At 36.4% G+C, this 26,808-nt stretch overlaps 1 protein-coding gene across 1 annotated transcript; it reads left to right on the forward strand.

The window, feature by feature from the left end:
* Positions 1–450: 450 nt before the first annotated feature.
* Positions 451–26,808, forward strand: enpp6 (ectonucleotide pyrophosphatase/phosphodiesterase 6). The gene is made up of 8 exons (XM_051658570.1): positions 451–800; positions 13,064–13,243; positions 17,369–17,480; positions 18,971–19,112; positions 19,186–19,365; positions 21,113–21,250; positions 24,370–24,493; positions 24,677–26,808. Exons 1-8 carry the CDS (start codon positions 536–538, stop codon positions 24,880–24,882), a joined length of 1,347 nt encoding a protein of 448 aa, XP_051514530.1. The 5' UTR covers positions 451–535; the 3' UTR covers positions 24,883–26,808.

Below are 26,808 nucleotides of genomic sequence, written 5' to 3' on the forward strand. Positions count from 1 at the left end.
CAGTTACACCAGTTCTGTCTGGAGGAATGGGCCAAAATTCCAGCAACTTATTGTGAGAAGCTTGTGGAAGGCTACCCAAAATGTTTGTCCCAAGTTAAACAATTTAAAGGCAATGCTACCAAATACTAACAAAGTGTATGTAAACTTCTGACCCACTGGGAATGTGATGAAAGAAATAAAAGCTGAAATAAATCATTCTCTCTACTATTATTCTGACATTTCACATTCTTAAAATAAAGTAGTGATCCCAACTGACCAAAGACAGGGAATATTTTCTATGATTAAATGTCAGGAATTGTGAAAAACTGAGTTTAAACGTGTATGTAAACTTCTGACTTCAACTCTGTTAGCCAAGATTTAAAGAAAAAAAGAAAAAGAAAAATCACTAAGTGTCATAATTTTTTTTTTTTTTTTAATCTATCGATTCTCCTCCCCCGCTCCAAACCTTGCTGGATGTGCGGGATGTCAGTGGTTGTGGAGTTTCCCCTGCACACGCCCATCGGGACGGAGAGTGAGTTTTTCATTAATCAGCACGATGAGTCCGTTCATCAGTCAGTCAGTCACCATGAGCCGAGACAAACTCAACATCATCACCGCTGTAATCCTCATTCTCTCCCGATCCTGCAACGCAAACAGCAAACTCCTGCTCTTTCTGATCGATGGATTCCGTTATGATTACATGGACGATTTACAAAACATGGCCGGATTTAGAGCGATCGTGGAAAACGGTGTGAAAGTGGATTACATGACTCCAGATTTCCCCAGTCTGTCCTATCCAAACTATTACTCTCTCATGACAGGTAAGATTTACAAACAACAACAAAAAAAATCACCTTAATTCACTTTTCAGTTGTTTTCAATGTTATTCACTTTTTATCTTCTGTCATTCAAGTTTTTCATATGCAAACTTTATCACAGTGTCCTGATATTTGTTTTTATTTGTGCCATAATTAATTAACAAAACGTACCATAGTGTTACACGTTTTTTTCTCTCGACATGGTACCATTGTAACATTTTGATCTTTGGCACTTCAATCTGATACCTGCCACAGTATTTTTTGTAAGGATTGCATAGGGTAAAACGGGGCTAAAGGGACCCCTTAAGGAAATGTTGCTTTTTTCTGGTTACAAAATGTATCAAGGCAAAAAAAAAAAAAAAAAAAAGTATTTGGATTTTGATGGAGCAACATCATATGTGTGAAAAGAAATAATAATGGAAGGTTGTTTCGATTAAAATCAAGTAAAAAAAAAAAAAAAAAAAAAGGTGGCGAGGGAGCCTTTTACCCCACCGGGGCAATAGTTATAAGGCACAATTTGTCAACTAATGCAAATAATTTTGACACAGCAAGATGCTTTTTTGAGTAACAAATTGACATGATGCTAACTCAAAATAACTACATCAGAAAAAGACAACCATTTACTGTTAATTTCAAAAAAATGTATTACATGTCAAGTATTCTATAAAAAAAAATCAATATCCATTGTATTTGGATCAGTTAATATGAGCCCACTATGAACATTTTTCATAATAAATCTATTCCCCCCACTCAAGAAAAACAGTCTTTAATAGGGGCCTTTAGTCCCTGAAACAGGGGGGCTTTTTACCCCAAATACTATACTTACACTTATTGGACAGTCATTGAAAAATTCAAGTCATTACCTTTTTTTTTTTATTTTTTTCCTCCCCTTTTTTTCCCCAATTTGGAATGCCCCATTCCCAATCCACTCTAAGTCCTTGTGGTGGCGTAGTGATTCGCGTCAATCCGGGTGGCGGAGGACGAATCTCAGTTGCCTCCGCGTCTGAGACTGTCAATCCGCGCATCTTATCAAGTGGCTTGTTGAGCGCGTTACCGCGGAGACATAGGGTGTGTGGAGGCTTCACGCTATTCTCCGCGGCATCCACGCACAATTCACCACGCGCCCCACCGAGAGGGAGAACCACATTATAACGACCACGAGTAGGTTAACCCAGCGTGACTCTACCCTCCTTAGCCACCGGGCCAATTGGTTGCTTAGGAGACCTGGCTGGAGTCACTCAGCACACCCTGGATTCAAACTAGCGAACTCCAGTGGTGGTAGTCAGCATCTTTACTCACTGAGCTACCCAGGCCCTTGAGTTAATGACCTTAAAAAAAAAAAAAATAATGGAAAATTATAAGTATTTTGTCTCAAAAGAAATGTTAATTTCAGGGATTTTCATTAACTACATAAATTTGCAACATTTAAAAAAAATAATAATAAAAATTAGATCAAATTGCCTCAAAATCATCCTTTAGACATTACACACAAAGATCTCATGGAACAGGAAATTTTTTGCAGTTTATAGTGACAAACAGGTGTTTTGAGAGAAAAAATCAATGGAGCCTTTTATCCCGTTGTACCCTACATATTGAGATATACATACTGGTATAGCTCAATATTATAAATATACTTCAGTCCATTTTCTCATGCCTACCTCCAAGTTAATAAACTTCAAATGGAATGTAATCATGTTTTATTTGATATCACATCATACTGCTATCTTTCAAGTTTTTTTTGCCAGGATTTTTTTGAGTAAAGTCATTATTTTAGGTCTTGTAAAGGGAGTAGTTGCATTTTGTTTTAATGAGCTGTGAGAAGTTGTGGAATTTGAGAGGTTATGAACTCCTGGGGTCTTTAATTATTTCCATTTGCCTGTAAAGCTTAAACAGGTTTTTATCACATATTACATACCTTGTGTGAGATTTCAATGCCAAGTTCAAAAAGGATATAACGGTCATTAAATGTACTCTTACTGTAGGAACAATAAGGATGTTAGTTGTGAGATGTGCTCGTTCATTATTGTGTGAATAGGGCCATTGGTTACAGGGGCCAGGCACAAGTGATGAGTCCTCTTTCCTCTCTCCACAATGACAACTGAAAAACACTTATCATCATCAGAAAACAAGTAGATAGAAGTGTTTGATCATTTTTTATTTTTTTTATTTTAATGAATGATTATTCAACAATAATCATTTGTTGTCTCAGAGGCCCCGATGCTGTGTAAAAACAATAACTGTAATTTTGAAACTGTCCCATTCCACCTTAAAATTCAAATATGTTAATGACCTGATCAAATTCACACAGAAAAATGATATATGGCAATACATGCAGAACACATACAGTAGATACAATATACAGTATATGCACATTTATTGTTTTAACTAATATATAAATGTACATATTATACGTGCTTATATGCAACATATATTTCAAAATACTTTCAAAATGGCTGTTTCCATGTATGTAACATATATATTCGCATATACTATGGAATGTGAATATGTATGCTCAAAGATATGAACTATACTAAACTATATATACTGTATATGTTTCTAAATAGCCATATATCAGATTTCTGTGTGGGAAAACTAATAGACAGATATTGTTAAAGTTAAAACCATCTTTTCCACAAAGTAGGCATGTACTTTTTCAGAAAGGTGATATTATATAGTTACATAAGTTATGCAACCTTTTTCATGGAGGACGATGTTTTGTTAAAATCTGTTTATAATTATTTCTCCTGAAATTAGGAAAAGTCATATACTTTCAGCCTTATATTTCTTGTCTAATGAGCTAGCAAACGGGCCTTGGGTAAACACAAAATGAGGGTTTAATCATCTGGACATATTAGACATTTTATTAGAAATGTATTTCACCTAAGCATAGCAAATGAAGAGAAAACAAATGTGGCGAGAAGTTGTATTAGTTATCAAACATAAAGACAAAAAAAGTCAAAAACTTCTTGAGATTCAATGTGAAAACCTCAGAACTTTTTTCAGTTTCTTCATGTTGCGTTGTCAATAATTGTTTTGAACAAATATTTTTTGTTATATTCAAGTTTGTAAACTGTTGTTTATAACTTGGGTAAAAGCCAGTCAGAGTGTTTCATTGCCATGCTGTTGTGTATGTGTGTTCTCTGGACTGCAGCCTTCACAGTAACAAAGGCCGCTGCTGAGCCCGAACACACGGTGCTTTGACCTAGAGTCTACCAATCACTGCTGTTCACACCAATGCTTTAATGCTTTGCTGATGGCAGTTGTTTTATTTGGGCACATTCCCCTCTTAACAAAGCTTGGGCCGCTGCAGAAGAAGATTGTCTGCAGTGATTGTGTTGTGACAATTGGGCTCAGGCTTTCAAAACAAATCAAACAATCAGGGCAAAGCGGGGAAACCATAGGAGCCATCTGCCCAGCCTCTTAACCACAGCATCAGAAAAAAATGTCTTAACTCAATTTAAGCATTTAACTTCATTTAAATCAGTGTAACACTGACTCTGTGGTGCTATGGAAGCATTCCTCTGTTTGTTTGAGAGATCCAACCAATCAGACACAACAGTACTCGGTCAACCAATGGCATGGGTTTGGCGACTGTGAAATTTTAGAAAGTAAAGCCTTGTTAAAACATTTTCCACAATTTTTTTTTTTATTTTTCTACTAACACTGTTCAACAGTGTATGTACATGCAACCCATACGATTTTTGTCACTTTGTCATTTTTTTCCTGAAAGTCAGGAAAATTCCCACCACAGTGTCATTTCCAGCACATCTCAAATTCTGTGTTGTGTTTAATAGAATTCTGTGCTGGAAATGATGCTGATGACAAATATTATTATTTATTTATTTATTTATTTATTTTAAATAAATTTGCCTTTTGTTTTTCAAACCCAATTCCTGATTCCTGCAGTCCTGACTTGTCTTTAATTGAGAGTGTGTGGCACATTATGAAACGCAAAATACGGCAATGAAGGCCCTTACAGTTGTGCAGCTGAAGATCTACATAATAGAGGGATGGGGAAAATTCAGCTTGCTAAACTTGGTGATGTTACACAGTGGTAGACACTCGACTGTCACAACTTTTTTGAAGAGTGTTGCAATCATCCGATTTAAAATGAGTGCAAATTAAATAATAAGAATAATAAATTCACTAGGTTAAACATCAAATAATGTGTTGTTGTAGTGCTTTTAATGTAGCACAGGGTGAATTGAATTTACATATCTCTCCTTTTTGTTTTTATTAGCATTTTCCTTATTGTCCCAACTTTTATAAAATTGGGGTTGTATACACACAATTAAACAACATTTTGACAGAGTCACTTGACGCTATACGAGGGTTGGTCACTTAGAGGCGAACTTTGCTTAAACTGTTACAGTTATCCTTTAAGCAATATTAACCGGTGAGAACTGTAATAGTTTTGTTTTTTAAACTGTGCTGGGAGGGCAGGACGTCGAAAAATTTGAAATCGTCGGTTTGTGGGGACATTAAAAAGCAATTACGTTCTAACATGTCGAAGGCCTCGCAGGATCAAGATGGCAGAGGTCCAGTTGATAGTGACAGCAAGTTTCATGACGTAGGTCGGGATATCTTGAACATTTATGTAGCACTAACGAAAATCTCCACTGACATGGAAGGCCTCGCAGAAATACTTAGAGGGATCATATCTATGGAGGTGAAACTTTCCACCCTGATCACAAGAATGGACGATGTTGAAAAATGGGTCGAGTTTCTGGAGTTGGCCAAAAGAGAGCTACAGGCTAACCCGCCATCCACCAAAGCTGATGTGGAACGGGTGTGGGAAAAACTAAAGGATATGAAAAATTGGAGCAGGCGTAATAATGTTTGTTTCTTTGGAATCCCAGAGGGAAAGGAAGGTCAAGATATGGTGACATTTCTGGAGGGGCTCATTCCAAATTTGATTGACACAGTGGCTGCCGGCTCGAGAGAGCGATCGTACAGAGGTCTCGGTCAGCTTCCCGGGGCAGGTGACAGACCCTGATCTATCCTGGCAAGATTTTTGTGGTTGCTGACAGAGACTTTGTTCTATGAGCAGCGAGGAATAAAGGCATGTTGTGCTGGGAGGACCACAATATCATGGTGTTTCTGGACTTTTCTAGAGCTACACAAGCGAAGCAGGACGGATTCAGAGAGTGTAAAAAATTACTGCACCAACAGAAGGTAAGCTTCACACTGTTTTTTCCTGCAAAGCTGAGAATTAATGGCAAGGATGGGAGTAAGACTTTTACATGCCCAGGTCAAGTTATGGCCTTCATTAAATCAATGGTGTGAGTGGGTAATTTTGCCTGCACTCGATCAACAATACAGACTATACTTCGTGTATTTTACTGATGCAGCCTGAGAGGGTTTGTTGTTCTGTTGTTGACTTTTTTTTTCTTTTCTTTTGTTTTTCTTCCTTTGTTGACTTGCTGTTGAGCTCATTCATTCACTTTGTGGGTTCGATGTTATTGTTGACTGGGGCCTGTTTCATTTTTTATTTTATTGAACATATATATGTACAGTTTAATGGCACGGTTTATGTAAAAAAAAAAAAAAGTGTAATATATATAATTATATATTATATATATATATATATATATATATATATATAAAAGTGTGGTCTAAGTTGTAACTTGCCAGGTGGATTTAGGTGATGGCCAAAGGTTCTTGTCAAGCTGTTTTATAGCAGGTTTTGTGTTATTAAGACTTAAGTGTTAAAGAGCAGCTATTATGGTTTTTCAAATATTACCTTTCATGTAGTGTGTTATATAGCTGTTTGTGGATGTAAATAATTCTGCAAAGTTTCAAAAATCAAAGTGCACGACAAATGGAGTTATTGACTCCCAAAAAAAAGAACCGATTCTGAACACCTGAAACGAGTCGTTAGTAATTCCAGACTTACTTCCTGTACTAACCTACGTAATTTGGTAACAAAAAACCCGCCTCTGGTCTGTTTACATGTACAGACCAGCCAGTGCATGCTGTTAGCCTGTTAGCTGTTATTACTCACGTTATTGTCAAACTACATATAAACTTACCACTGAGAAATGTCCTGTTCTCGTCGTGCTTGCGATGGTGGTTCGGGTTGATCTTCCGATGTATCACTATCAGACTCGGGCTCAAATTGGTAAGGTAAAACAGACATTTTTTCAGACGGAGCTGAAACTCGGATATGGTAGTGGGCATTTCCTTTCCGACACACGCTGTAAGTGGTAGACCAATCACAACAGACTGGGACATCAGACCAATCAGAGCAGAGTAGGCTCTCTGAAAGGAGGAGTTTAGAATGAATCCTTTAGAACGGATCATTGAACGAGTCGTTTGAGACACTGGGAAAAAAAAGTGTTTTTGACCTTGGATGCATGTAAATCTATTATATGACACCTTTAAAAAATTAGGCATGTTTAAAAACCATAATAGGTGCAATTTAAGTGTGTTTGCTAGTTGAATGTTTGCATTTCCAATAAACACTGACCCTGGTCTTCATACAGTGTAAGTCTGCACAGTCAGCACATACTGTACACTTAGACTTAATTTTAAATTTAAACTAGACATTGGTTAGGCATGCAAAAAAAGTATAATTTGAGGTTTCATTTATATCCATTGCACAATCTGTGCGGAATGAGTTATGTGTCAAAAGTTATACTTGTTGTCATAGTCCAAACAAAAACTTGAATTCAGTCAGGACCTCTTCTGTGAAATGAACACTTGCAGACGATATGAAGCAATCTGTTGGTGTTGGCAGTGTGGTTTAATCAAACCCCCCAGGGGAAGCAGAAAAGATCTAGCAGAATTATATTGAAACACAGTATAATGTTGCAATTTTTTTTAGGATAGACTTGCGATATGTTCCTTCAACTTGATAACATGGGAAGTTAGCATGTTGTTTTCGATGGTTCTGGTATCCTAGGATCATCCACATTATGCCCACTGACTGACAAGCGCCATCTCCTATCAGACATGTTTGCATCGGCTCCAGCATGTTTACCTTTCACCTGTGGCGTGACCGATTTCCGATTTCACGGTGAGATCAGTCTGATTCCTCAGAGCAGTGGTTCTCAACTGGTTTTGCTTCGGGACCCAGATTTTACACAGGAAGTCAAGTGGTGACCCACTATAGTAAAAACGTAACCTGTATTTTATGTATCCTGGGTCGCATTTCCTTTTATCTTGCATAGTTTTGTTCATGGTTTTCAAGTATAAGGGCATGCATCAAGTGACATTATTTTTGTTGTTGATGTCAACAACAAAATCTACAGGAAAGTTTCTCTCCCCCCTTTTAAAAAATTGAAGAGCATATTTATTTATAGGTTATGAGCCCATTATTATCAAGTTTGTTTCCTAATTTCAAACATCATTCAAACAGAACACACATATTACACAGGAGGAAAGGCTCCTCATAACCATGGTTAAGTCAGTGTAGCTAGTCTTAAACAATAGTAATAATAATAACAAATTATAGTAGCCTATTGATGAAAAAAATACTAGCCGAAACACATTTTGAAACTTTAACTACAACTGCCACTGCTGATATAAAAATGAGGTCTAATAGATTCTTCATATAGATTATTTCATATGAAACTATAACATTTTAATGTAAAATCGTGAATCTTTGTAAAGGTGATGATGTGTAATGATTTTATTTTTTAGCGCATAACACAGTGTTGCTCTTTTCCTCATCAGTGCTGTTTGGCATGTCTGGGCTGCCTGTTTGATGGGTTTGACTTGACTTCCTCTGTGATGCTTTAAACTAGAAAAGTCTTACTAGAACTGAAATGGGTCACATCAGTTTTAAGGTCTGCGTGCCACAATATCGAGGGAAGGCCGGCTATTGCGCGCGCGCGTCAGAGAGCAGTGGAAATGAAAAGCCTTTAGCTGAATGCAAGCTTATCATTAAATCTCTTCATTATATATTATATTATCATTAAATAATCTCTGTCACTTGGGCGGCCGCCGAAAAATCTTTCTTTCCCTGCTGTCTGCGACCCATTCCAAACAGACCTGCGACCCACTTTTTAGTCACGACCCACCAGTTGAGAAACACCGCCTTAGAGCACAAATTAACACAGGGGAAGTAAAGGCAGAGAGCTGCCAGACGGGGGGAGAGGCTGGAGAGGAGGACAGTGTTAAGGGCCACATCGTGTTGCTCTCCTTTTGCAGAGTAAACTTTTTTCAACTTTGTCATGTTGGCAGACTTGCCCACATCCTGTTGCCAATGCTCATGATGCCAGCTCTCATTAAAAATGAATGATCTCCACTCCCTTTGATGCTAAAAGTCATTGCCAGGCTTGAATCTGTTCAGATTATTTTACTTCAATGTCATCAATGCAAACATTGCATTGAAAGACATTTAATTTTCTTTCTTTTTTTTTTTTTTTTGCCTGAGATATTAGAGTCAGATATTTGAAACAGCTTTTACTGTTTCCAGTTCTCAGACACTAACAGAGCACATGATTTTATTGTAACAACATGATGCTGACGCAACCTTGTCATATCTATAATTACATTGCTTGTAAAGCTGCAATTTTATTGATCATCCTCAAACATTCTGATAAGGGTTTTGTTATAAAACACAATATCTAAGTAATAACTTCTACTAATAAACTGCTATTAATTAAAATATGTGCAGAGTGGTTTGTGATCAGTTTGGTCTTCCTTGCATATTTATTTACAGTATACATTACACTGAAGTAAGTATAGCTGCATCCAAATTCCTGAATGTTCTGAATTTGAAGAAGAACTTACTTCTTAATCATTGATGAAGTATGTCGTTTAAATATTACTACATTCGCCGTTGGCATATCGTCCTTTGGCCTGTATGTTCATTAACCAGTTACGTTCTAACACAATAATCACACAAACTATTAATTTTGGTGTTGCTAAACAAGTAAAATGTAACCATGTGTGAACACTATTCTAGGAACATGTTTGTGCACCAGGCGCCAGTCGTTTAGAAAAGTAATAGCAAATCTCTTCAAAAAGTTAGCTAAGGTGACCACTGATCATGACATGCCCTCTTTTTCAGACCTGAAAAGAAGCATCCGAAGGGATTTCAAAATTGGTTCGAAAAATATGTCCGGGATTTGGCTTTGTCCGCATATTGATATGCTGTCAAGAATTAGGACTATCATACATTCTGTGTATTTGATACTGCACATCAGTTTTCATACATGTGCTTATGTTATTATTCTGGCTGAGAGCGGCAGAGCGCGCACTCTTTTAAAGTAGTTTTTTACTCTCACACTGCGTGCATGCTGTATGTGTGTGGACGAGAGAGATCGCCACAGTGCTCTGCCGCTCTCAACCAGAAGAATCGTTGGACAAAAGAGAGCTTGTCATGTTAACTTTGCAAACACAGCAAGTCCCAAGTAAGTGTGTTCTGTTTAAATACAATTAATAATGTCCATCGATCCTTGTCTCCACATTAATGATTTGCTCATTATGCTTACATGTGTGATTCATCGTCATAACAGGCAACAGCTGATGATAAACTATAGTGGAATTACCATACTAAATGACCGTCCTCTGCTCCCTCAAACACACAGCAGACTTTAGTTGTCAGTTTTGCAAACGTTGAAACCAGAATACATTCAGACTCAAAACACTGCTGGCATTAGTTAATTTTAGTCGTGCTGATTTTACACCACATGGTCTAAATGTGATACGTGTAAACAGAGAAAGTGCTTTTGATTGGTGGACGCTTAACTGAATATGTGAGAGGTTTCATTTGAACCTTTAGCACAGGCAGTGCAAACAATAAATGATCCAGACTAGTTCAGTACTGAATAAATTGGATTAGAAAAACACAGTCATTCAAAAAATGAAATTGGCTATTAGTAAATTGTGTTATTTAATGTTGTTCTTTTTTTTAATCCATTTTAATTATATTGTTTATTTTATTTACATGTTGTTTTTAAATGCATTCTCTGTGATTGAACAAACTTATTTCAATTATTTAAAGTCAATTAGAAGAAATGAGTTGTTTCAGCTGAGCTGTGTGTCCATAGTCTCTTGCACCTGAATAGTTAATAGGTATAAGGGCTTATGTGTAGCGTAAATAGTTGTTGTTGGTAATTAATAAGGCTTGTATTAGTGTTACCCATTCTGTTTTGTGTGAAATGATGATTATTTATTTGAAGTCACCAAAAGTGTTCCTTTAATTAAGGTAAACCTTATTCGCTTCATTCATCTCTATAACATTGTAATAATATAAGAATCTAATATAATATTCTGTGATTAGCATAGAAGGGCAGATGCGTCAGGTCTGTAAATATCAGAAAGAAGGGAATTCAAGACAACTGAAGTAAGGTTCATGCCATGCTGTAGCAGTATATATTGGACTGAAGTTGGAATTTACTGTGTGAACTTGCAAACATTATCAGAGGCCTCACGCACATATTTTAATTAAGTAGAATGAACATGGATTTACTAATTTTACTCAGTACAATAAACAATCTTAATGTGTCTTTTAGCTTCAAAACAAGAATATAACAATTCCTTATGTTTATTTATTCTCCAAAACGGCATGTTTTGAGAGAGTTACATAGATAACAACATGTGCATTTCAATGTATTAATTTAAAAGATCATTTGCCCAAATACCACAGTCTGCAAACGTCAGAGATTTTAATATGAACTCCAACACTTCTCATCACATTCATCTAAGACCAAATGATCTGAGCTATGCTATCCACATTCATTTTATAGCTCTACAGTATATTTTAATTGTATGTCAACAACTGTCTCATTTGTGTCTATTTATATTTAGGAGAAAACTTTGAGACAAAGTTGCCACATTTACTAATAAAAAGCAACCTCTGACCAATAAAATTGTCTTCTTTGTATATTCAAGTATGTTTGGAATCAAAATTGAAGTTTTGTGGCTCTTAGTTCATGTCAATTAACTTTAAGGTAATATGCTTGTGTACTCCTAAAAGTTGACAATTATCTTTTAGTTCTGTATATCAGTATTGGAGAAGCTCTTTTGAAACTGTAGCTTCTCAAGCTACAAACTACTCATAACTTGAAGTAGTAAAACTATAGTCCCTTTAAAAAAAAAAAAGTATTTAAACTATAAGCTACAGTAAAAAAAAAAAAAAAAAAAATAGCTTACTACATTAAAGCTATTTAAAGAAGAACAGATTTGTAGAAATATAACAATCTGATGATATTGTTTAATTCTGCAATCAATTCTTATTGCAGAATTCAATAATATCACCGGATAGTTGTATGTGTAATAAAGGTGACATTCCACTATGAAAATTACCATGGTTTTAATACAGTAACTATAGTTTAAACATGGTATTTGTAGTAAAACCATAGAAACCACAGAATGTACCATGGTACCACTACAGTCATGGTTACTACAATATTAGTATAGTCCCTGTATAGATACTGCAGTATTACTGTAGTAAAATCATGGTTAATTGTATTAAAACCATGGTTACTACAATATTACAATAGGAAAACCATGGTTAATTTTTGTAAGGGTTAAACAGATAGGGTGACAACATTAAATTGAATGTAAATTATACTTAATATATACTAAAAACTACAAAACACCCTATTTTATATAACTGAATCGAGTAGTATAGTGATAAGCAGCAGCAAATACCAAATATTTTGCTTCAAAAAGGAGGCGAAGTCCCTTAAGAAGTTCCTGACCCTAAATATAAAGGCATAGTTTATTTTAACTGGTTCATTTTCATGAACTGTCCAAAAGAACTGATTTCTTCATGAGAGAGAGAGAAGATGGCTTTGGTGAGTGTGTTTGATTTCTCCATCGTCTTGCTGCTTTCACAATATGTGACAAATCTAGCTGGGTAAATGTACCAAAAACACTGATGACTCATCTTGCTCTCAAAAGCATATCCAAATTTTTGTTAAATCAAATGCTCTCTTGAATGAGAATTTCTTTCCCCCTCATTCCACCTCCCTTCGACTACCAATAGAGAGTAGCAAATCATGGTTGATGGCTGTGACATAAATTACATTTTAGAAAAATGGACAAGCCCTTTGTTATGTCCTGCCCCAACTTCCTGCTTCAAAATGAAATACATCAATACAGGAATGAAAACTGCACTCGTCAAGCCATTTCATGGGATCTTTAAGTTGAATAAAGAGTATAGAGAGTGTTTAATGGGATGACTGTACAGGAGTGAATGAAACTCTGTAAACACAAATGATCCATTTAAAACTCAGTGGAGTGCTGATTAAAATCCTCCCTGCTTTAAATACTCATGAAGTGATTTTCCACTCCTCCTCATGTTGCAGGACGCTATTGTGAGGTGCATCAGATGACTGGAAATTACATGTGGGATAAGGACTCCATGAAGGAATTCCTGATCGGAACGAATCCGGACAGCCGTCTGCCCCTTTGGTGGGATGGCTCAGAGCCACTGTGGGTGACCATGCAGAAACTTGGAAAGAGAGTTTACATGTATTTCTGGCCTGGTGAGTGGATGTCATGTATGACTTTATGCTATGGTGCTTTCCTTGAATAGGGTACCATGAATATCATGGTTAAATATCATTAGTTTACATTGTATATTTTGTGGTTATGGTTTTACTACAAATACCATAGTTGAACTAGAGTAGTAAAACCATGGTTAATGTTTGTAAGGGATGGGTTAAGGTATTGCGAGGGAATGCAAAACTTTTTGTGAGTGAACGTAAAACAGTTTCAGAAAATGAATTCCCTCGCTGTACTCTTAGGGGCTCCATAGTGAGAGAAGGCACTTATCCTTCAGAAAATGCCATTTTTCCTCCTAAGGAGATCAAACTAAATATCACATGAACTGATTTTTGGACATTTATTTTATGTGAGGTTTACAATTTTCACAGTTCCGCTACTAAAGTTAGGATATATGCCTGAAAATAGCGTACTGTAAAAATAAATAAATAAATAAAATAGCTTACTGTGTGATGTGACCAAATGTTGGCTTGTTGTTGTTTAAACATGTACATTTATTTCTCATGCATTAAAGAAAAATTATTTGTTTGCTAATTTTCCTTTCAGTGACTTACAGGGTTGAATTGAACTTGACCAACGCTGTCAAAGCTATGTTAAAATTAAGAAAATGGAGTGAAATTATTTATAGTAGTCTATATTTGTATTTATACTTCCCGCCATGCTGTAAAAGGGTCAAAATGTCACTTCTTTGGTGTCACAATACCACTTGCCATGTGAACATGTATGAGATTGCAGTATATCATGCAGTGATTACTTTGAGGGAATAAAATGGTTTCTCATCTGGTTGTAGCTCAAAAATATATTCAAAAGTATTAAGTAAATCCACCAATTAAGGATGCCAAGCCCATTTAGAGTTATTCTGAAAACAGGTCCACAATATTAATGCATTTACAAGGTACTCCTGTATGGAATTTTTGTCACATTTTAAAATGTAACACATTTTTACACTTTCCTTCATTCACAGACTACAGCAAATCTACCTGCCATGTTTTGGTATAAGAATCATATTCATGTGCCAACAGTAATAGTGTCATTAAAATATTTACACTAAGAAAGATTAGATCATAATATAAAATTTAAGATCATGATATCAACTATGAAATTAGAGCGTTACAATTACAAACATTGAACAGCAATTTTAACACTTGAAATAATAATGACTTGGGGCCCTATTTTAAGAGCACTGAGCGCTAAGCACTAAGTGCAGCATTATGCGATATGTCATAAGTGCAAGGTCAGTGGCCATGGCCATGAAGTTTTGTTATTTTCAGGAAAGTCTAGGTGCAAGTGGGTTTGGTGAATTTGTGTGCGCAAAGCGCTATTGGGCTGAGTCAAATTCAATTTAATTCTGAGGTTCTTCTCCGGTTATTGCACCGTCTGCGTCCTATTATATAGTCCATTCCCTGTCAAGCACCAGCGATATAAACAAAGACAGCACAATCATATGTTGGCAGTGTAAATGAGACTGTATGCAATAAATTAGAAGAACAGAAATATGGACTTGCATTCTTTTGTGCATTAACTGCGTCCTAGTTGAATGTCAGAAATATTTCTAGTGACACACTCCTTTTATCCACATGGAAAATTTGATTCTCATCAGGACTTCAGTTTACACTCCATTAAATTATAGACAATGTAAGTATTATTAATCTTTCTTTGAATTAATTGAACTATTGTGAACTATAGTGTTATCAGTAATTGTATTGGCCTTCTAGGTTAGGCTCAGGATCGCAGGATCTTTTTTTTTTTTGCATCCACTTCACGTCTACCAGTCAATTTTGCTTTAAAATTTTAATGTATTTGTAAAAACATGTAAAAATTACCTATAGGCATGGCTCCGGGGCCATATGGCTTTGCTGCGGAGTTATGCTACAGAATTGGTTCCACTTTTGTTAGAAGTTTATACGGAATCATTAAAGAATGGAACGCTTCCGCCAACCATGACACAAGCCCGGATCAGTCTGATTTTTAAAAAGGACAAAGATCCAAGTGAGGGTAAGAGTTACCGTCCAATCTCCCTGATCCAGCTAGATGTTAAAATATTGTCAAAATTTTTGGCTAACCGATTAAATAAAGTTATGACATCTCTTATTCATATAGATCAGGTGGGGTTTATTCGGGGCCGCAGCTCTTCTGATAACATTAGGCGTTTCATCAATATTATGTGGTCAGTGGCGAATGATCAGACTCACGCCATCAAGGTCACTGCCATCTCATTTGTCGCCGAAAAGGCGTTTGATATGGTAGAATGGGATTATCTTTTTAAGATTCTGGAAATGTACGGGTTCGGGAATACTTTTATTGGTTGGATTAAGTTACTTTATAGACACCTGGTAGCGGCGGTACAAGCAAATGGATTAATTTCAGATTATTTTACTCTGGATAGGGGCACCCGGCATTGTTGCCCTCTTTCCTCATTATTGTTCTGTCTTGCCCTGGAACCATTAGCAGCCGCAATAAGAAGGGAAGATGATTTTCCAGGGGTGGTGGAAGGAGGTGTGGTGCATAAGCTTTTGCTTTACGCTGATGATATTTTACTAATCATCTCTGACCCCATTAGATCTATGCCTTGCCTCCACAGAATTATTAATTCCTTTTCTAAGTTTTCAGGATATAGAGTCAATTGGTCTAAACCTTCCGGTGGCCCAAACGGCATTAAGTATTTAGGCATTTTATTCCCAGCAAATTTGTCTGATATAGTTAAGAGTTAATTTTGACCCCTTAATAAAAAGGTTTTCGAGCGATGTGGGCAGGTGGGCTTCATTACATTTATCTATGATTGAGAAGGTTAATGTTATTAAAATTAATCGTATTCCAGAATTTAACTACCTGCACTTTAACTACAGTCTCTCCCTATAGATGTCCCCCTCTCTTATTTCAAGCAGTTTGATTGCATAGCGAAGTACTTCATTTGGAATGGTAAGCATCCTAGTTTATATTTCGCTCAATAAGTTACATAGGCCGATTGACAAAGGTGGGCTAGGCCTATTATTATGCATTCAGTCTCAGACATTTGGCTCATTTGTCGCTTCCACCTGAGAAAGCCCCTCCCTGGTTTTGTATTGAACAGGAAACTCTTGCCCCTATTTCGCCATTGCAAATCCTTTCTATCAAACTAACCGGAGAAGTTAAGTTACACCCCGTTATCTCGCATTTGCACTTGGTATGGACAAAAGTGTCCAGAGTGTTTAACTGGGACATTTATTTAAATGTTGCCTCGAGCATATGGTTGAACCCCAAATTATGTATTGATAAGTCCCCTTTCTGCTAGTCAGAGTGGATTGTGAGGGGAGTTACTACACTCGGTGACCTATAAGAGAGTGGAGTGTTGAGATCCTTTGAAAATTTGGTTCAACATTTTGGGATTCACAGATCTCAGTTCTTTAGGTATTTACAGCTGCGCCACCTGCTCTGTAATGTTTTTGGGAGTAGCATACACCCTCCTAAAGCGGCAGATCCTCTGGGAGAGGTGATTACTGCTTTTGGAAAAGGTCATGAGGCATTCAGTGTATTACTCCCTGCTAATTCAGAGTCTGGGGGATGGAGCTTTAACTTCTATCATGAGATTATGGGAGAAAGATTTAAACTTGGTATTGGAGGGGGGAGTGTGGGCCAGGATTCTTAAAAAGGTCAAGTCTGTATCTAGAGATGCAAGGGTGCGCCTTATGCAATTCAAGATTTTACATAGATTCTACTGGACCCACTCTAGATCGTATAGGCTTGGTCTTAAAGACACACCCACCTGCTGGAGATGCTAATCAGAAGATGGAGACACAACCCATGTTTTTTGGTGGTATGTTAAGATCCAAGAATTTTGGTTGAAGGTTCAGAGTTTTATATGTGATGTATTGGGTACTCAAATTTCTTTTTGCCCCAGACTCTGTATTTTGGGTAATGAGGTGGTCATTAATATGGGGGATAAACATATAAAAAATTGGGTTCTGACCAGTGTTATGATTGGCAGGCAGATTATTAGCTTTAAGAGTGTTTGTGATTGACGTGTTCCTCCACGGAAAGTTTTCAAGCTTTCAAAAGAATTTTTGATCTCTTGCAAGTGCATATAAACCCAAGTCACCTGCTGTAATTAGTTTTTTCTGTTCATTCAGGTTGTGAAGTGTCAATTCTTGGGGTGAGACCTACATTCTGTGAGGAATATGTCTACAATCCTTCAGAGAAGAACCTGACTGACTCTATGGAGAGCGCTCTCAGCATGTTAAAGTACGATAAACACAAACCTCCTCAGCGAACCATTAATGCAGACAAATCTTTCTTATTTTTCTGCCATAATTTTTGTTATTTATTTTTGTTATTTTATTATTGGGTTCATGGCAACCAAGTCTCATAGGAGGAACGTTACTATAACGACATTTTTGCAAACTGACGTTTATGTGCCAAATTCTACGTTTCGTCGCAGTTTCCTGGTGAAATGTACACTAAAGATGCTACAACATCTGTGTGTTTCATTCACACAAATCACAACCACAACGGTGGGTTATGACTTTATAAATACGTATTTTTCACACTATTACTCACACACGTTTACGTTATAATATCGACACACTTTTACTATAACGCATAATTTGAAAAACAGTACATTTCAACACTTGTATATGTGGACCTACCTATATTTACACACTTATTCCAATGTGATTAATTCCACGGTAGCTCACCTGATAGAGTGCACATCATTTCATGTCGCTTCTATGACACTTTAATCTCACATATCAGCTTGCATGCTTGACTGGTTTTGAACTGTGGTCTTTGCTTCAGAAAATGTTCTTTTTATGTTGCATTTCCCTTTAGAACTCTTTTGGTTAGGTTTATGTGTTGGTTTAGGGTAAGGATGTCTGTTTAGTTTCTGCCCCTCATTTGATTTTTAGATCACTATTGTTTAGGGTTAGGTTAAAGTTTTAGGTTAGGGATGTATGTCTTACTCATTAAAACTACCATCTAATATTCACCTTAAAATTCTCGTCTAATTAACGACACCATTTCACTCGCTTTTGGCATCAACCGTGGACATTTCACTGGGAAACTGCAGCCAAATTTGTAATAAGGCAAATCATTTCGTATTGCAAAAATGTTGCCACGGTCACGTAATGTTCATGAGACCAGGCTCGATAATGGTTAAAGTCAACATGAAATGGTATTTGCAACCCATTGCAGCTCCATAATATGATGTATTGCCGAGTGAAACATAAACCACAAGGGGAAAAAATGTAGGCAGATCTTGATTTTATCCATCAAGAAGTGATTGGATCATAAAAATATCAGAATGGAGCCAGGCCTGAATCTGAGTTTTCTAAAACAATGCCTAAACAGTTATTGGTTGACATTATTAAAAAAAATTAAATTGGTTAACAATGTCCAACAGTCCACGTGGCCTTGGTGACATCAGTAGAAAAGGAAAGTTGTTTCAGACGTTCAGATGTTTTGATGAAAGATTACATTAAAAAGTGGGATTATGTGAACTGATGAATCATGCACAATAATACCATGAAAGTGTGTTACTGTAAGAAAGTAAACAGGGATGCAGTAACCATTTCTTGTAGACTTTAAAGCTTAACTTGCTTATTTTTGTGTATATTCAGTTCAAAGATTCTTGATCAAAGTGTTGTCAGTATGTGTATAACACAAGTGCATTATGGGTACTTTTTGTGAGTAGTTGTTATTCAGTGTATATCTCTGGTGTGATATGTTTTAAACAGGAGCAATAAAGCAGACATGGCTGCGATTTATTACGAGAAGATAGATGTGGAAGGACATCATTACGGGCCTCAATCTATTCAAATACAGCGTGCCGTACATTCACTGGACCAGGCTTTCCAAACCCTCAACCGCAAAATCAAGGTTTGTTTCTTCACAAAAGAGTGAAAGAAAGAAATACAGAAAGAAAGAAAGAAACTGGTTTAATTTTTTTCAGGAGAAGAATATGAGAGATGAGTTAAATGTTGTCCTGTTCTCTGATCATGGGATGACCGAGCTCAAGTGGATGGAGAAAGTCATTGAACTGGAAAAATACATTGACATGTCCAACATCATCAAGATGATGGACAGAGGGCCAGTGGTCAGTCTGTGGCCCAAACAGGACAAGTTTGAGGAGGTGAGCTGACCATTTCTGTCAGTTTTCCATGCAACGTGTGTTTACTCATGACACCAAGACCACAGGTCCAAAAACAAGCCTCTTATATTCCATCTGTCGTTTTGTGGAAAAACAAACACTCATAAACAGAATTCATAAATGTGAAAAAAGCAGCCTTGCACTTTGACTTGCAGGCCACATTCAGACTTTGTACCTAGTTTGTGATACATTTATGACTTCAGTGGACTTTAGCAGCTTTAGTGGTATTTAATGTAGCTTATAACAAGTAAGCATTATCAATTTATTTTCCTGCAGAAACAACTACAAAGAGTAGGCTTAGATATTTACCGCTAGTGGATGAATCTCCCAAAACCTGCCAAGAACATGTCCAGGTCATAGTTTAACACAAAATCACAAGAAAGAAAGTAGAAATTACATTTTTTTTTTTTTTAAAGAAAATGAAGTCTATATTAGGACCATTAAGATTAAGATGATATATTTTATAATTTGTATAGTATTTGTGACGCTAATTTTTTTGTATTTTTGCATTCACTCAAATACACCTATTCTATTATGAACAAGTTTTCAATAACTAAGTTCAAATTCATTTTGATATTTTTTTTCTTGAAGTAAAATATGTCATGTGGGATAACCGACCAGAGACAGAAAAAAAAAAAGAAAAAATATAAGTCCCATTAAAAACTGAAATTCTTGAAAAAAGAAATGTTGGCATGAGTAGTGCAGAATAATCTTTTATTATTATTTCTTAAAAAATATTGCCATTTGGTTGTCAAATGACAAATTTTTTTTTAAATAAAATTAAAAAAAACAGTATGTTAAACAGAGAGGATGCCTTTAAACCCTGAAGATTGTGTGTGAAGTTTAAAAAAAAAATCAGATATTTTGACATTTTTATCAAAAGACAAAAAACGTAATTTGAAATGAATGATTAAGTTGTTTACACTTCCCTGTATTCAAGGTGCAAGTATTTTAATACCTTTTACTTGATTCTTTTTTTTTGAAAATGCTATAAATGTTTTTTTTTTTTTAAATGTATGAAACAAAATAAGACACAACAATAACATTTCTACGAATTTGACGAGGGTTTTAAAAAGATTATTCATTATTATCACCTCTGAAAACCTTTTTTGTCAATGACCCATTTATACATTATGGTAGTATTTGCTGTATGCTTACATTTATGTTAATTAAACCAAATAATTGTATTACAGTAATACAGACAAATTACCATTTTACAGTAATGAAAATCCGAAGAGATTCACTTGAGAACACATTAAAAACATCAAACGTAAACTGCCTGGGCACATTGCAGTAATGAGAATTTTGGGGAAAATTGCTTAATTATCTTGAAAATGATATTGAAAATGATATTACAATGAAAAAATAAATAAATAAAAATAATAAATATATATATATATTTATATATTTGGGGTCACTGATTTGTTTTCGTTAAATTCCCCCAATAGTAACCGAAACACTGGATTGTGTCGTAGTTTTACACCTACCAATTTACAAGCAATTATTTCACATTCAAACAATTGTAACATTGTGACCAATACCTGATAGTAATTTTGCCTGTCCTCAAATCACTCTTTGCAGTTTTACCAGATGTGCTAATGCTAATATTAGCTTCAACCATGCATCACTGTGCAATCTTTATACGCAAAAATAACATCTCAGTGGCTAAAGCTTACCGTTTATATGTGTATATGAGTATATTCTAATTACATGTGAATGTGTAATTTAGATATATCAAAACTTGAGCACAGTGGACAACATGAATGTTTACAAGAGGCAAGAAATCCCAGACCGCTACCACTATAAGAATGGGAGGTTTGTCTCTACGCTAACACTTGTCGCAGAGCCCGGATGGTTTATCACTGAGGTGAGTCTCTTCAGAATCTCTCCAGAATGTCTTCATCGGTGTTTTAGAAGTTGTTTTAGGATCATGGCAACCAAAGCAAATCTTGATCTACATATGAATGCTATTAATTTGCTTATTTACAGCATGTTGTGGACTTTTGAAATGAGGAGGCAGAGTTTTTTTTTTTGTGTCGAATGTAAATCCACATTTCAGTTACGTTTTACGGTTGCTTCGTTTTCAGGTTAAATTCATTCATACATCTGATATATCACAATATGTAAAATAAAATAAAAAACATAGGCCTATAGTTTGTGTTCATGTATGGTTTTCACTGATAAAAAAGTCACATACTTGCATATGTATGTAACAGCATATTTTTCAAAATACTACAGTACAAGAATGGCTGCTTTCATGTGTCTCACATACTGTATATTTTCCTGAACAAAAGTGGAATTTGAATATGTAGCCTACATCTGTCCAAATATATGAACTATAGTTTTACATTTATAATCATAGCCATGTCAGATTTTTGCATGGAAAGGTATATGAAATACCTTAAACACTGTTTATAAGCATACTATAAAATATAGTACATTCCTAATGTTCATATTAACAAATTATTTAAGTCAAATCAAAGACTCATCAAGTTTTTGCATTAAATTTTTTACATAGTAAAATAATACCTATAATAATACAGCAACATTTTTCATGTATCTTTTATCTGTTTGCTTATTATTTTTTATAGTCACCTTATTTTTGAATCAGTATCTACTCCTCTGTAATGATGGCATGATGGCACGGAGCTGTATCTTTAAGAGCGAGTGCTCACAAAAAAAAACAACCAAAAAAACGTCTCACTGACACAATGTTTTAAAGGTGCTGTAAGATTGACAGCAAGCATTGGAAATAATACTGCAGTCCAAATTCAAAATATTGGAGAGTTGTCTGCCCCGCCCCAGACTCGAAGCTCATGCGGGTTGCCAGAATGTTTTAAAGGATTTTTGGGCTTTAAGCTGTCTCCATCTTCCAAAGGCATCTCCAATATTTATCCTTGTTTTACTACACCTCTGGTCATGGTGGTTTTTAGATGGATGGCGAGGCTTTTTAGGTCGGGTGGAATCTGTTATCTCTGATCCCGTTCGTTTGCTGGCTTCCATGGCTGCAGCAAGCAGTGTTGTTTGCCTGCAAACTTGTTCATATTTGGCAACCCGGTGGTGTCGAAATACTATTGGTGACTGGGCAGTGGGCGGGATCACACAGGCCAAAACAGAAATTCCAGCCCAGAATGGAAACTTCAAAGTAGAATATACTGGCTGTAGCATTGTTATCAGAGAAGCCAGTATTTCAACTTAACATGTTTCCTAATTCTCTAATGACATATTATGGTCATTTTATGATTTAGTACAGTAAAAATATTACATATAGCACCTTTAAGTCATTTCAAGTTCATTTTAAATTTGGACATGTCCAAAAGGGGAGTTGACTGAGTCGGTTAGTTGCTTACTCTGTAAACATCTCTCCACTTCTATCAGCTCTTCCCATTCATAGCGCTCTGCGAAGGTGCAAGAGCATAAAAGGTGGGTGATATTGCATTGATTGACTGACAGCGTATTTAACGAATCAGTGCAAAGTTGAGGCAATTTCGTATTTGGTATATAGATCTTATTCACGCTAGTGCCATCCTTGATTTTTAATGGGAACGACAGCGAAGCTGTGAGGGATAGACTTACCATCTCTTCAATGGCACAGATGGTATAAAGCTGTAGAAAGCTCCTAGATCACATCTGATTTTCCACAATTCATGTTGTCTGGAGTTCTTTGTGTACTGAATGTTCTTGGACAGATATTTTATCAATGTTTTGTCCACGGAACGATCCAAAAACACTTTAAACCGCAGTTCAGTCAATTGAAGAGACTAAGTCTATCCCTCACAGCCTCATTGTCATTCCCATTAAAAATCAAAGATGGCCACATTTAGGAGCTCAGTGAGATCGCGATGTGCTCAAGGGAGGCATGAGAGACTGAAACTTTATCTGCTGGTGTCGCTGTTACACAGAGTTACAAATATGACTGTTATACACGTGATTTGAGCTCACATTTCATGATATTTAATTTATTTTATTTATGTACAGTTGATTATTTTTCTCACCCAAATTTGTTTGAGGAGGTGCTTCCTCAGAGTAAACACCACTAACTGGTTCTATTTCAGCAAATAGAAACAATATTGTGGACGTCTATTGCCAAATATTCTGATATGTACAAATATATGTTTAGGTTAAGGGTGAAGGGAGACTGACTCAGTTACGTCATTTACAGTCATGGGAGTGGGCGGTCCCTCCTGGGCTCGTTTCGCTGGCTTTGTTGGCTGCGGTTCTTTGATTGGTGAACCTTTCTCTGCTAGACAATGGATACTGTAGTTGTTCACCAGGAATTCGGCTTTTGAATACGATTTTTAAACAGTAAAGTTGAAATAACGTAGACTGGTGGCTTCAACAGAAGCATATACCATCGATGAATAATCTCAGAGCTTTAGCGTGAAAATCAATTTTTCTGTGGAAAAATGAATGGGATTTTTACTTCTGGAACCAAACTTTTGCGCTTTATAACAACCAAACATCCGGGAATTAAGACATATCAGACCAGTCATCCAGGTATTGCGAGTCATCTTTTCTGCTTTCTTGAATCACTGTGCGATCTTTAAAAGTAATCTTATTAAAACAATGCTTCATGTCCATTTATTTTTTTATTTGGCAATTAGTCTTGTAATAAGCTGAATAATGAGCAGTCATTTGGTCATTATTTACAAAATAAACCATCACATAATTTCAATGCAAATCAACCTGTTCAATAATGAACAGTCAGCCGGTTGTTATCACAAAATAAACCTCTTCAGGGTGATACATGGCCAGTTTATTTTGCGATAACAACAGACTGACTATACATTATCAAATATGGAAATTGTATATATCTGACCATCACTGATGCCTATGGTTGAGCTTAACATGAAATGTGGTATTTTCCACATCTTCCACACTTCTATTGCCTGTTTAAAAGGTTGCCTTTCAATACAGCAACAAATTAGTGTAATTTTAACATTACAGGCCAATTGCTAACTCCTGCACTTCTGCCTTTGTTTACAGAATAAAGCCAAATTGCCCTTCTGGAAAAACAGCACCAAAGAGGCAGAGGGTTGGCAGCACGGTTGGCACGGTTACGATAATGAGTTTTTGGACATGAGGGGAATTTTTCTGGCACAAGGACCAGGTAAATTTGAACAGACCACACCCTTATTACAGAAAATAATCGGTATCATTGTAAAAAGACAGTATCTAAAAAATACAAAGTATGCTGAAAAGAAACTACTTTTGAAGCATCGAAAAAGAAAGGGGCTAGTTATCAAACTATATTTATGGTGTTAAGGGTTCTTTCTGTGTCATTTCTTTCCAGACTTCAAGACGAACTACCGCGCTGCTCCCATTCGAACAGTGGATGTGTATAATGTTTTGTGCAGGACGTTGGGGATCGAACCTCTGCCCAACAACGGCTCGTGGTCTCGAGTGGAGTGTATGCTGAAGAACTCGGCGGCCACTGTACGACCCGCTCTGATCTACAGCTGGATGCTGATGCTGCTGACCCTGTCTATGCTGCTCTAGAACTCTCTATGACTGCATTTTCACACTGAAGCACTGCACAAATCATATCAGGCTGAAGAGAAGATTGCAAAAGAGAATATCTGAAACACGTTATAGGGTGTTAGAGTGTGTACCATAGCACCGGATACTTTCTTTTCATCAGCTTTTTGCTGCACTGCCTCTATTTTCGAGTTGTTAATGTCACTGAATGCTGGCGCAATAGAAGAATTGATTGTGATGACATTGGATGAACCAACTTGCACGTTCAATATACTGAGATTAACACTGGTGGCCAAAAGTTTGGAATAATGTACAGTTTTTGCTCTTATGGAAAGAAATTGGTACTTTTATTCACCAAAGTTACATTCAACTGATCACAATGTATAGTCAGGACATTAATAATGTGAAAAATTACTATTACAGTTTGAAAAAAAAAAAACTTAAACTACTTCAACAAGTTCTCATCAAAAAATCCTCCACGTGCAGCAATGAGAGCTTTGCAGATCCTTGGCATTGTAGCTGTCAGTTTGTCCAGATACTCAGGTGACATTTCAACCCACACTTCCTATAGCACTTGTCATAGATGTGGCTGTCTTGTCGGGCACTTCTCACACACCTTACAGTCTAGCTGATCCTACAAAAGCTCAATGTAGTTAAGATCCATAACACACTGGGGCCTGGGTAGCTCAGTGGTAAAGACACTGGCTACCACCCCTGGATTTCACTAGTTCGAATCCCAGGGTGTGCTGAGTGACTCCAGCCAGGTCTCCTAAGCAACCAAATTGGCCCGGTTGCTAGGGAGGGTAGAGTCATACGGGATATCCTCCTCGTGATCACTATAATGTGGTTTACTCTCAGTGGGGCGCATAGTGAGTTGTGTGTGGATGCTGTGGTGGATGGCATGAAGCCTCCACACACGCTATATCTCCACAGTAACACTCTTTTCCAATTATCTGTTGTCTGATATCTGTGTTTCTTTTCCCACTCTAACCTTTTCTTTTTGTTTTTCTGTTTCAAAAGTGGCTTTTTCTTTGCAATTCTTCCCATAAGGCCTGCACCCCTGAGTCTTCTCTGTACTGTTGTACATGAAACTGGTGTTGAGCGGGTAGAATTCAATGAAGCTGTCAGCTGAGGACATGTGAGGTGTCTATTTCTCAAACTAGAGACTCTGATGTACTTATCCTCTTGTTTAGTTGTACATCTGGGCCTTCCACATCTCTTTCTGTCCTTGTTAGGAGTGATGGCTTTTGGAAATGGGGTCTGTCTAGATTTGATCAAAAATGACATTTTTTCAAATAGTGATGGTGTTTTTTACATCAGTAATGTCCTGACTATACTTTGTGATTAGCTGAATGCCACTTTGGTGAATTAAAGTACCAGTTTCCTTCTGAAACAGCAAAATCTGTACATTATTCCAAACTTTTGGCCGCCAGTGTATATTTTAGAAAGATAAGATCTTTTATTCTATAATATTCTCCATGTACTTCATCTGTTCATTCATTTCTTTCTATTGTTTTGATTTTGTCTCTGTACACCCAGTTAATCTGTCTGTGTTGGTTTTTATAACACAGAGAAAACCTTTCTTTTATCTTTTTCTGATACTGTAAAATCAAATTGTTTCACCAGTTTAGCCTCTCTGTCAAGATTTTTGTAAGGCATTACATGTGTTATTTGATTATTACAGTTTTTATTTCTATAACAATAATACCTTCCTTTAGTACAGGGCTTGCACTAATTTTTTCTAAATAAAAGAGACTTTTCCTCATACTATCTCCAGGACAGTTGAGTAAGACTCATTTTTCCGTCTGTTTTTATAGTTTCATCATTCATTGATTGATTGATTGATTACAGGTTCATGTTCAGTGTGCTATTGTATTTATATTTTTATTTACAGTGGTACTCCTATTCTCTTTCAGTATGGAATAAATAAATAAACAAATAAATATA

This window comes from Myxocyprinus asiaticus, chromosome 27, assembly GCF_019703515.2.
Source record: "Myxocyprinus asiaticus isolate MX2 ecotype Aquarium Trade chromosome 27, UBuf_Myxa_2, whole genome shotgun sequence".
Lineage (NCBI taxonomy): Eukaryota > Metazoa > Chordata > Actinopteri > Cypriniformes > Catostomidae > Myxocyprinus > Myxocyprinus asiaticus.

Coding starts and splice junctions, on each gene's coding strand:
- enpp6 (XM_051658570.1), top strand. CDS start 536: ATGAGTCCGTTCATCAGTCAGTCAGTCACCATGAGCCGAGACAAACTC. Junction 19,113..19,185: donor CCCTCAACCGCAAAATCAAG/GTTTGTTTCTTC, acceptor AATTTTTTTCAG/GAGAAGAATATGAGAGATGA. Junction 21,251..24,369: donor CCGGATGGTTTATCACTGAG/GTGAGTCTCTTC, acceptor CTTTGTTTACAG/AATAAAGCCAAATTGCCCTT.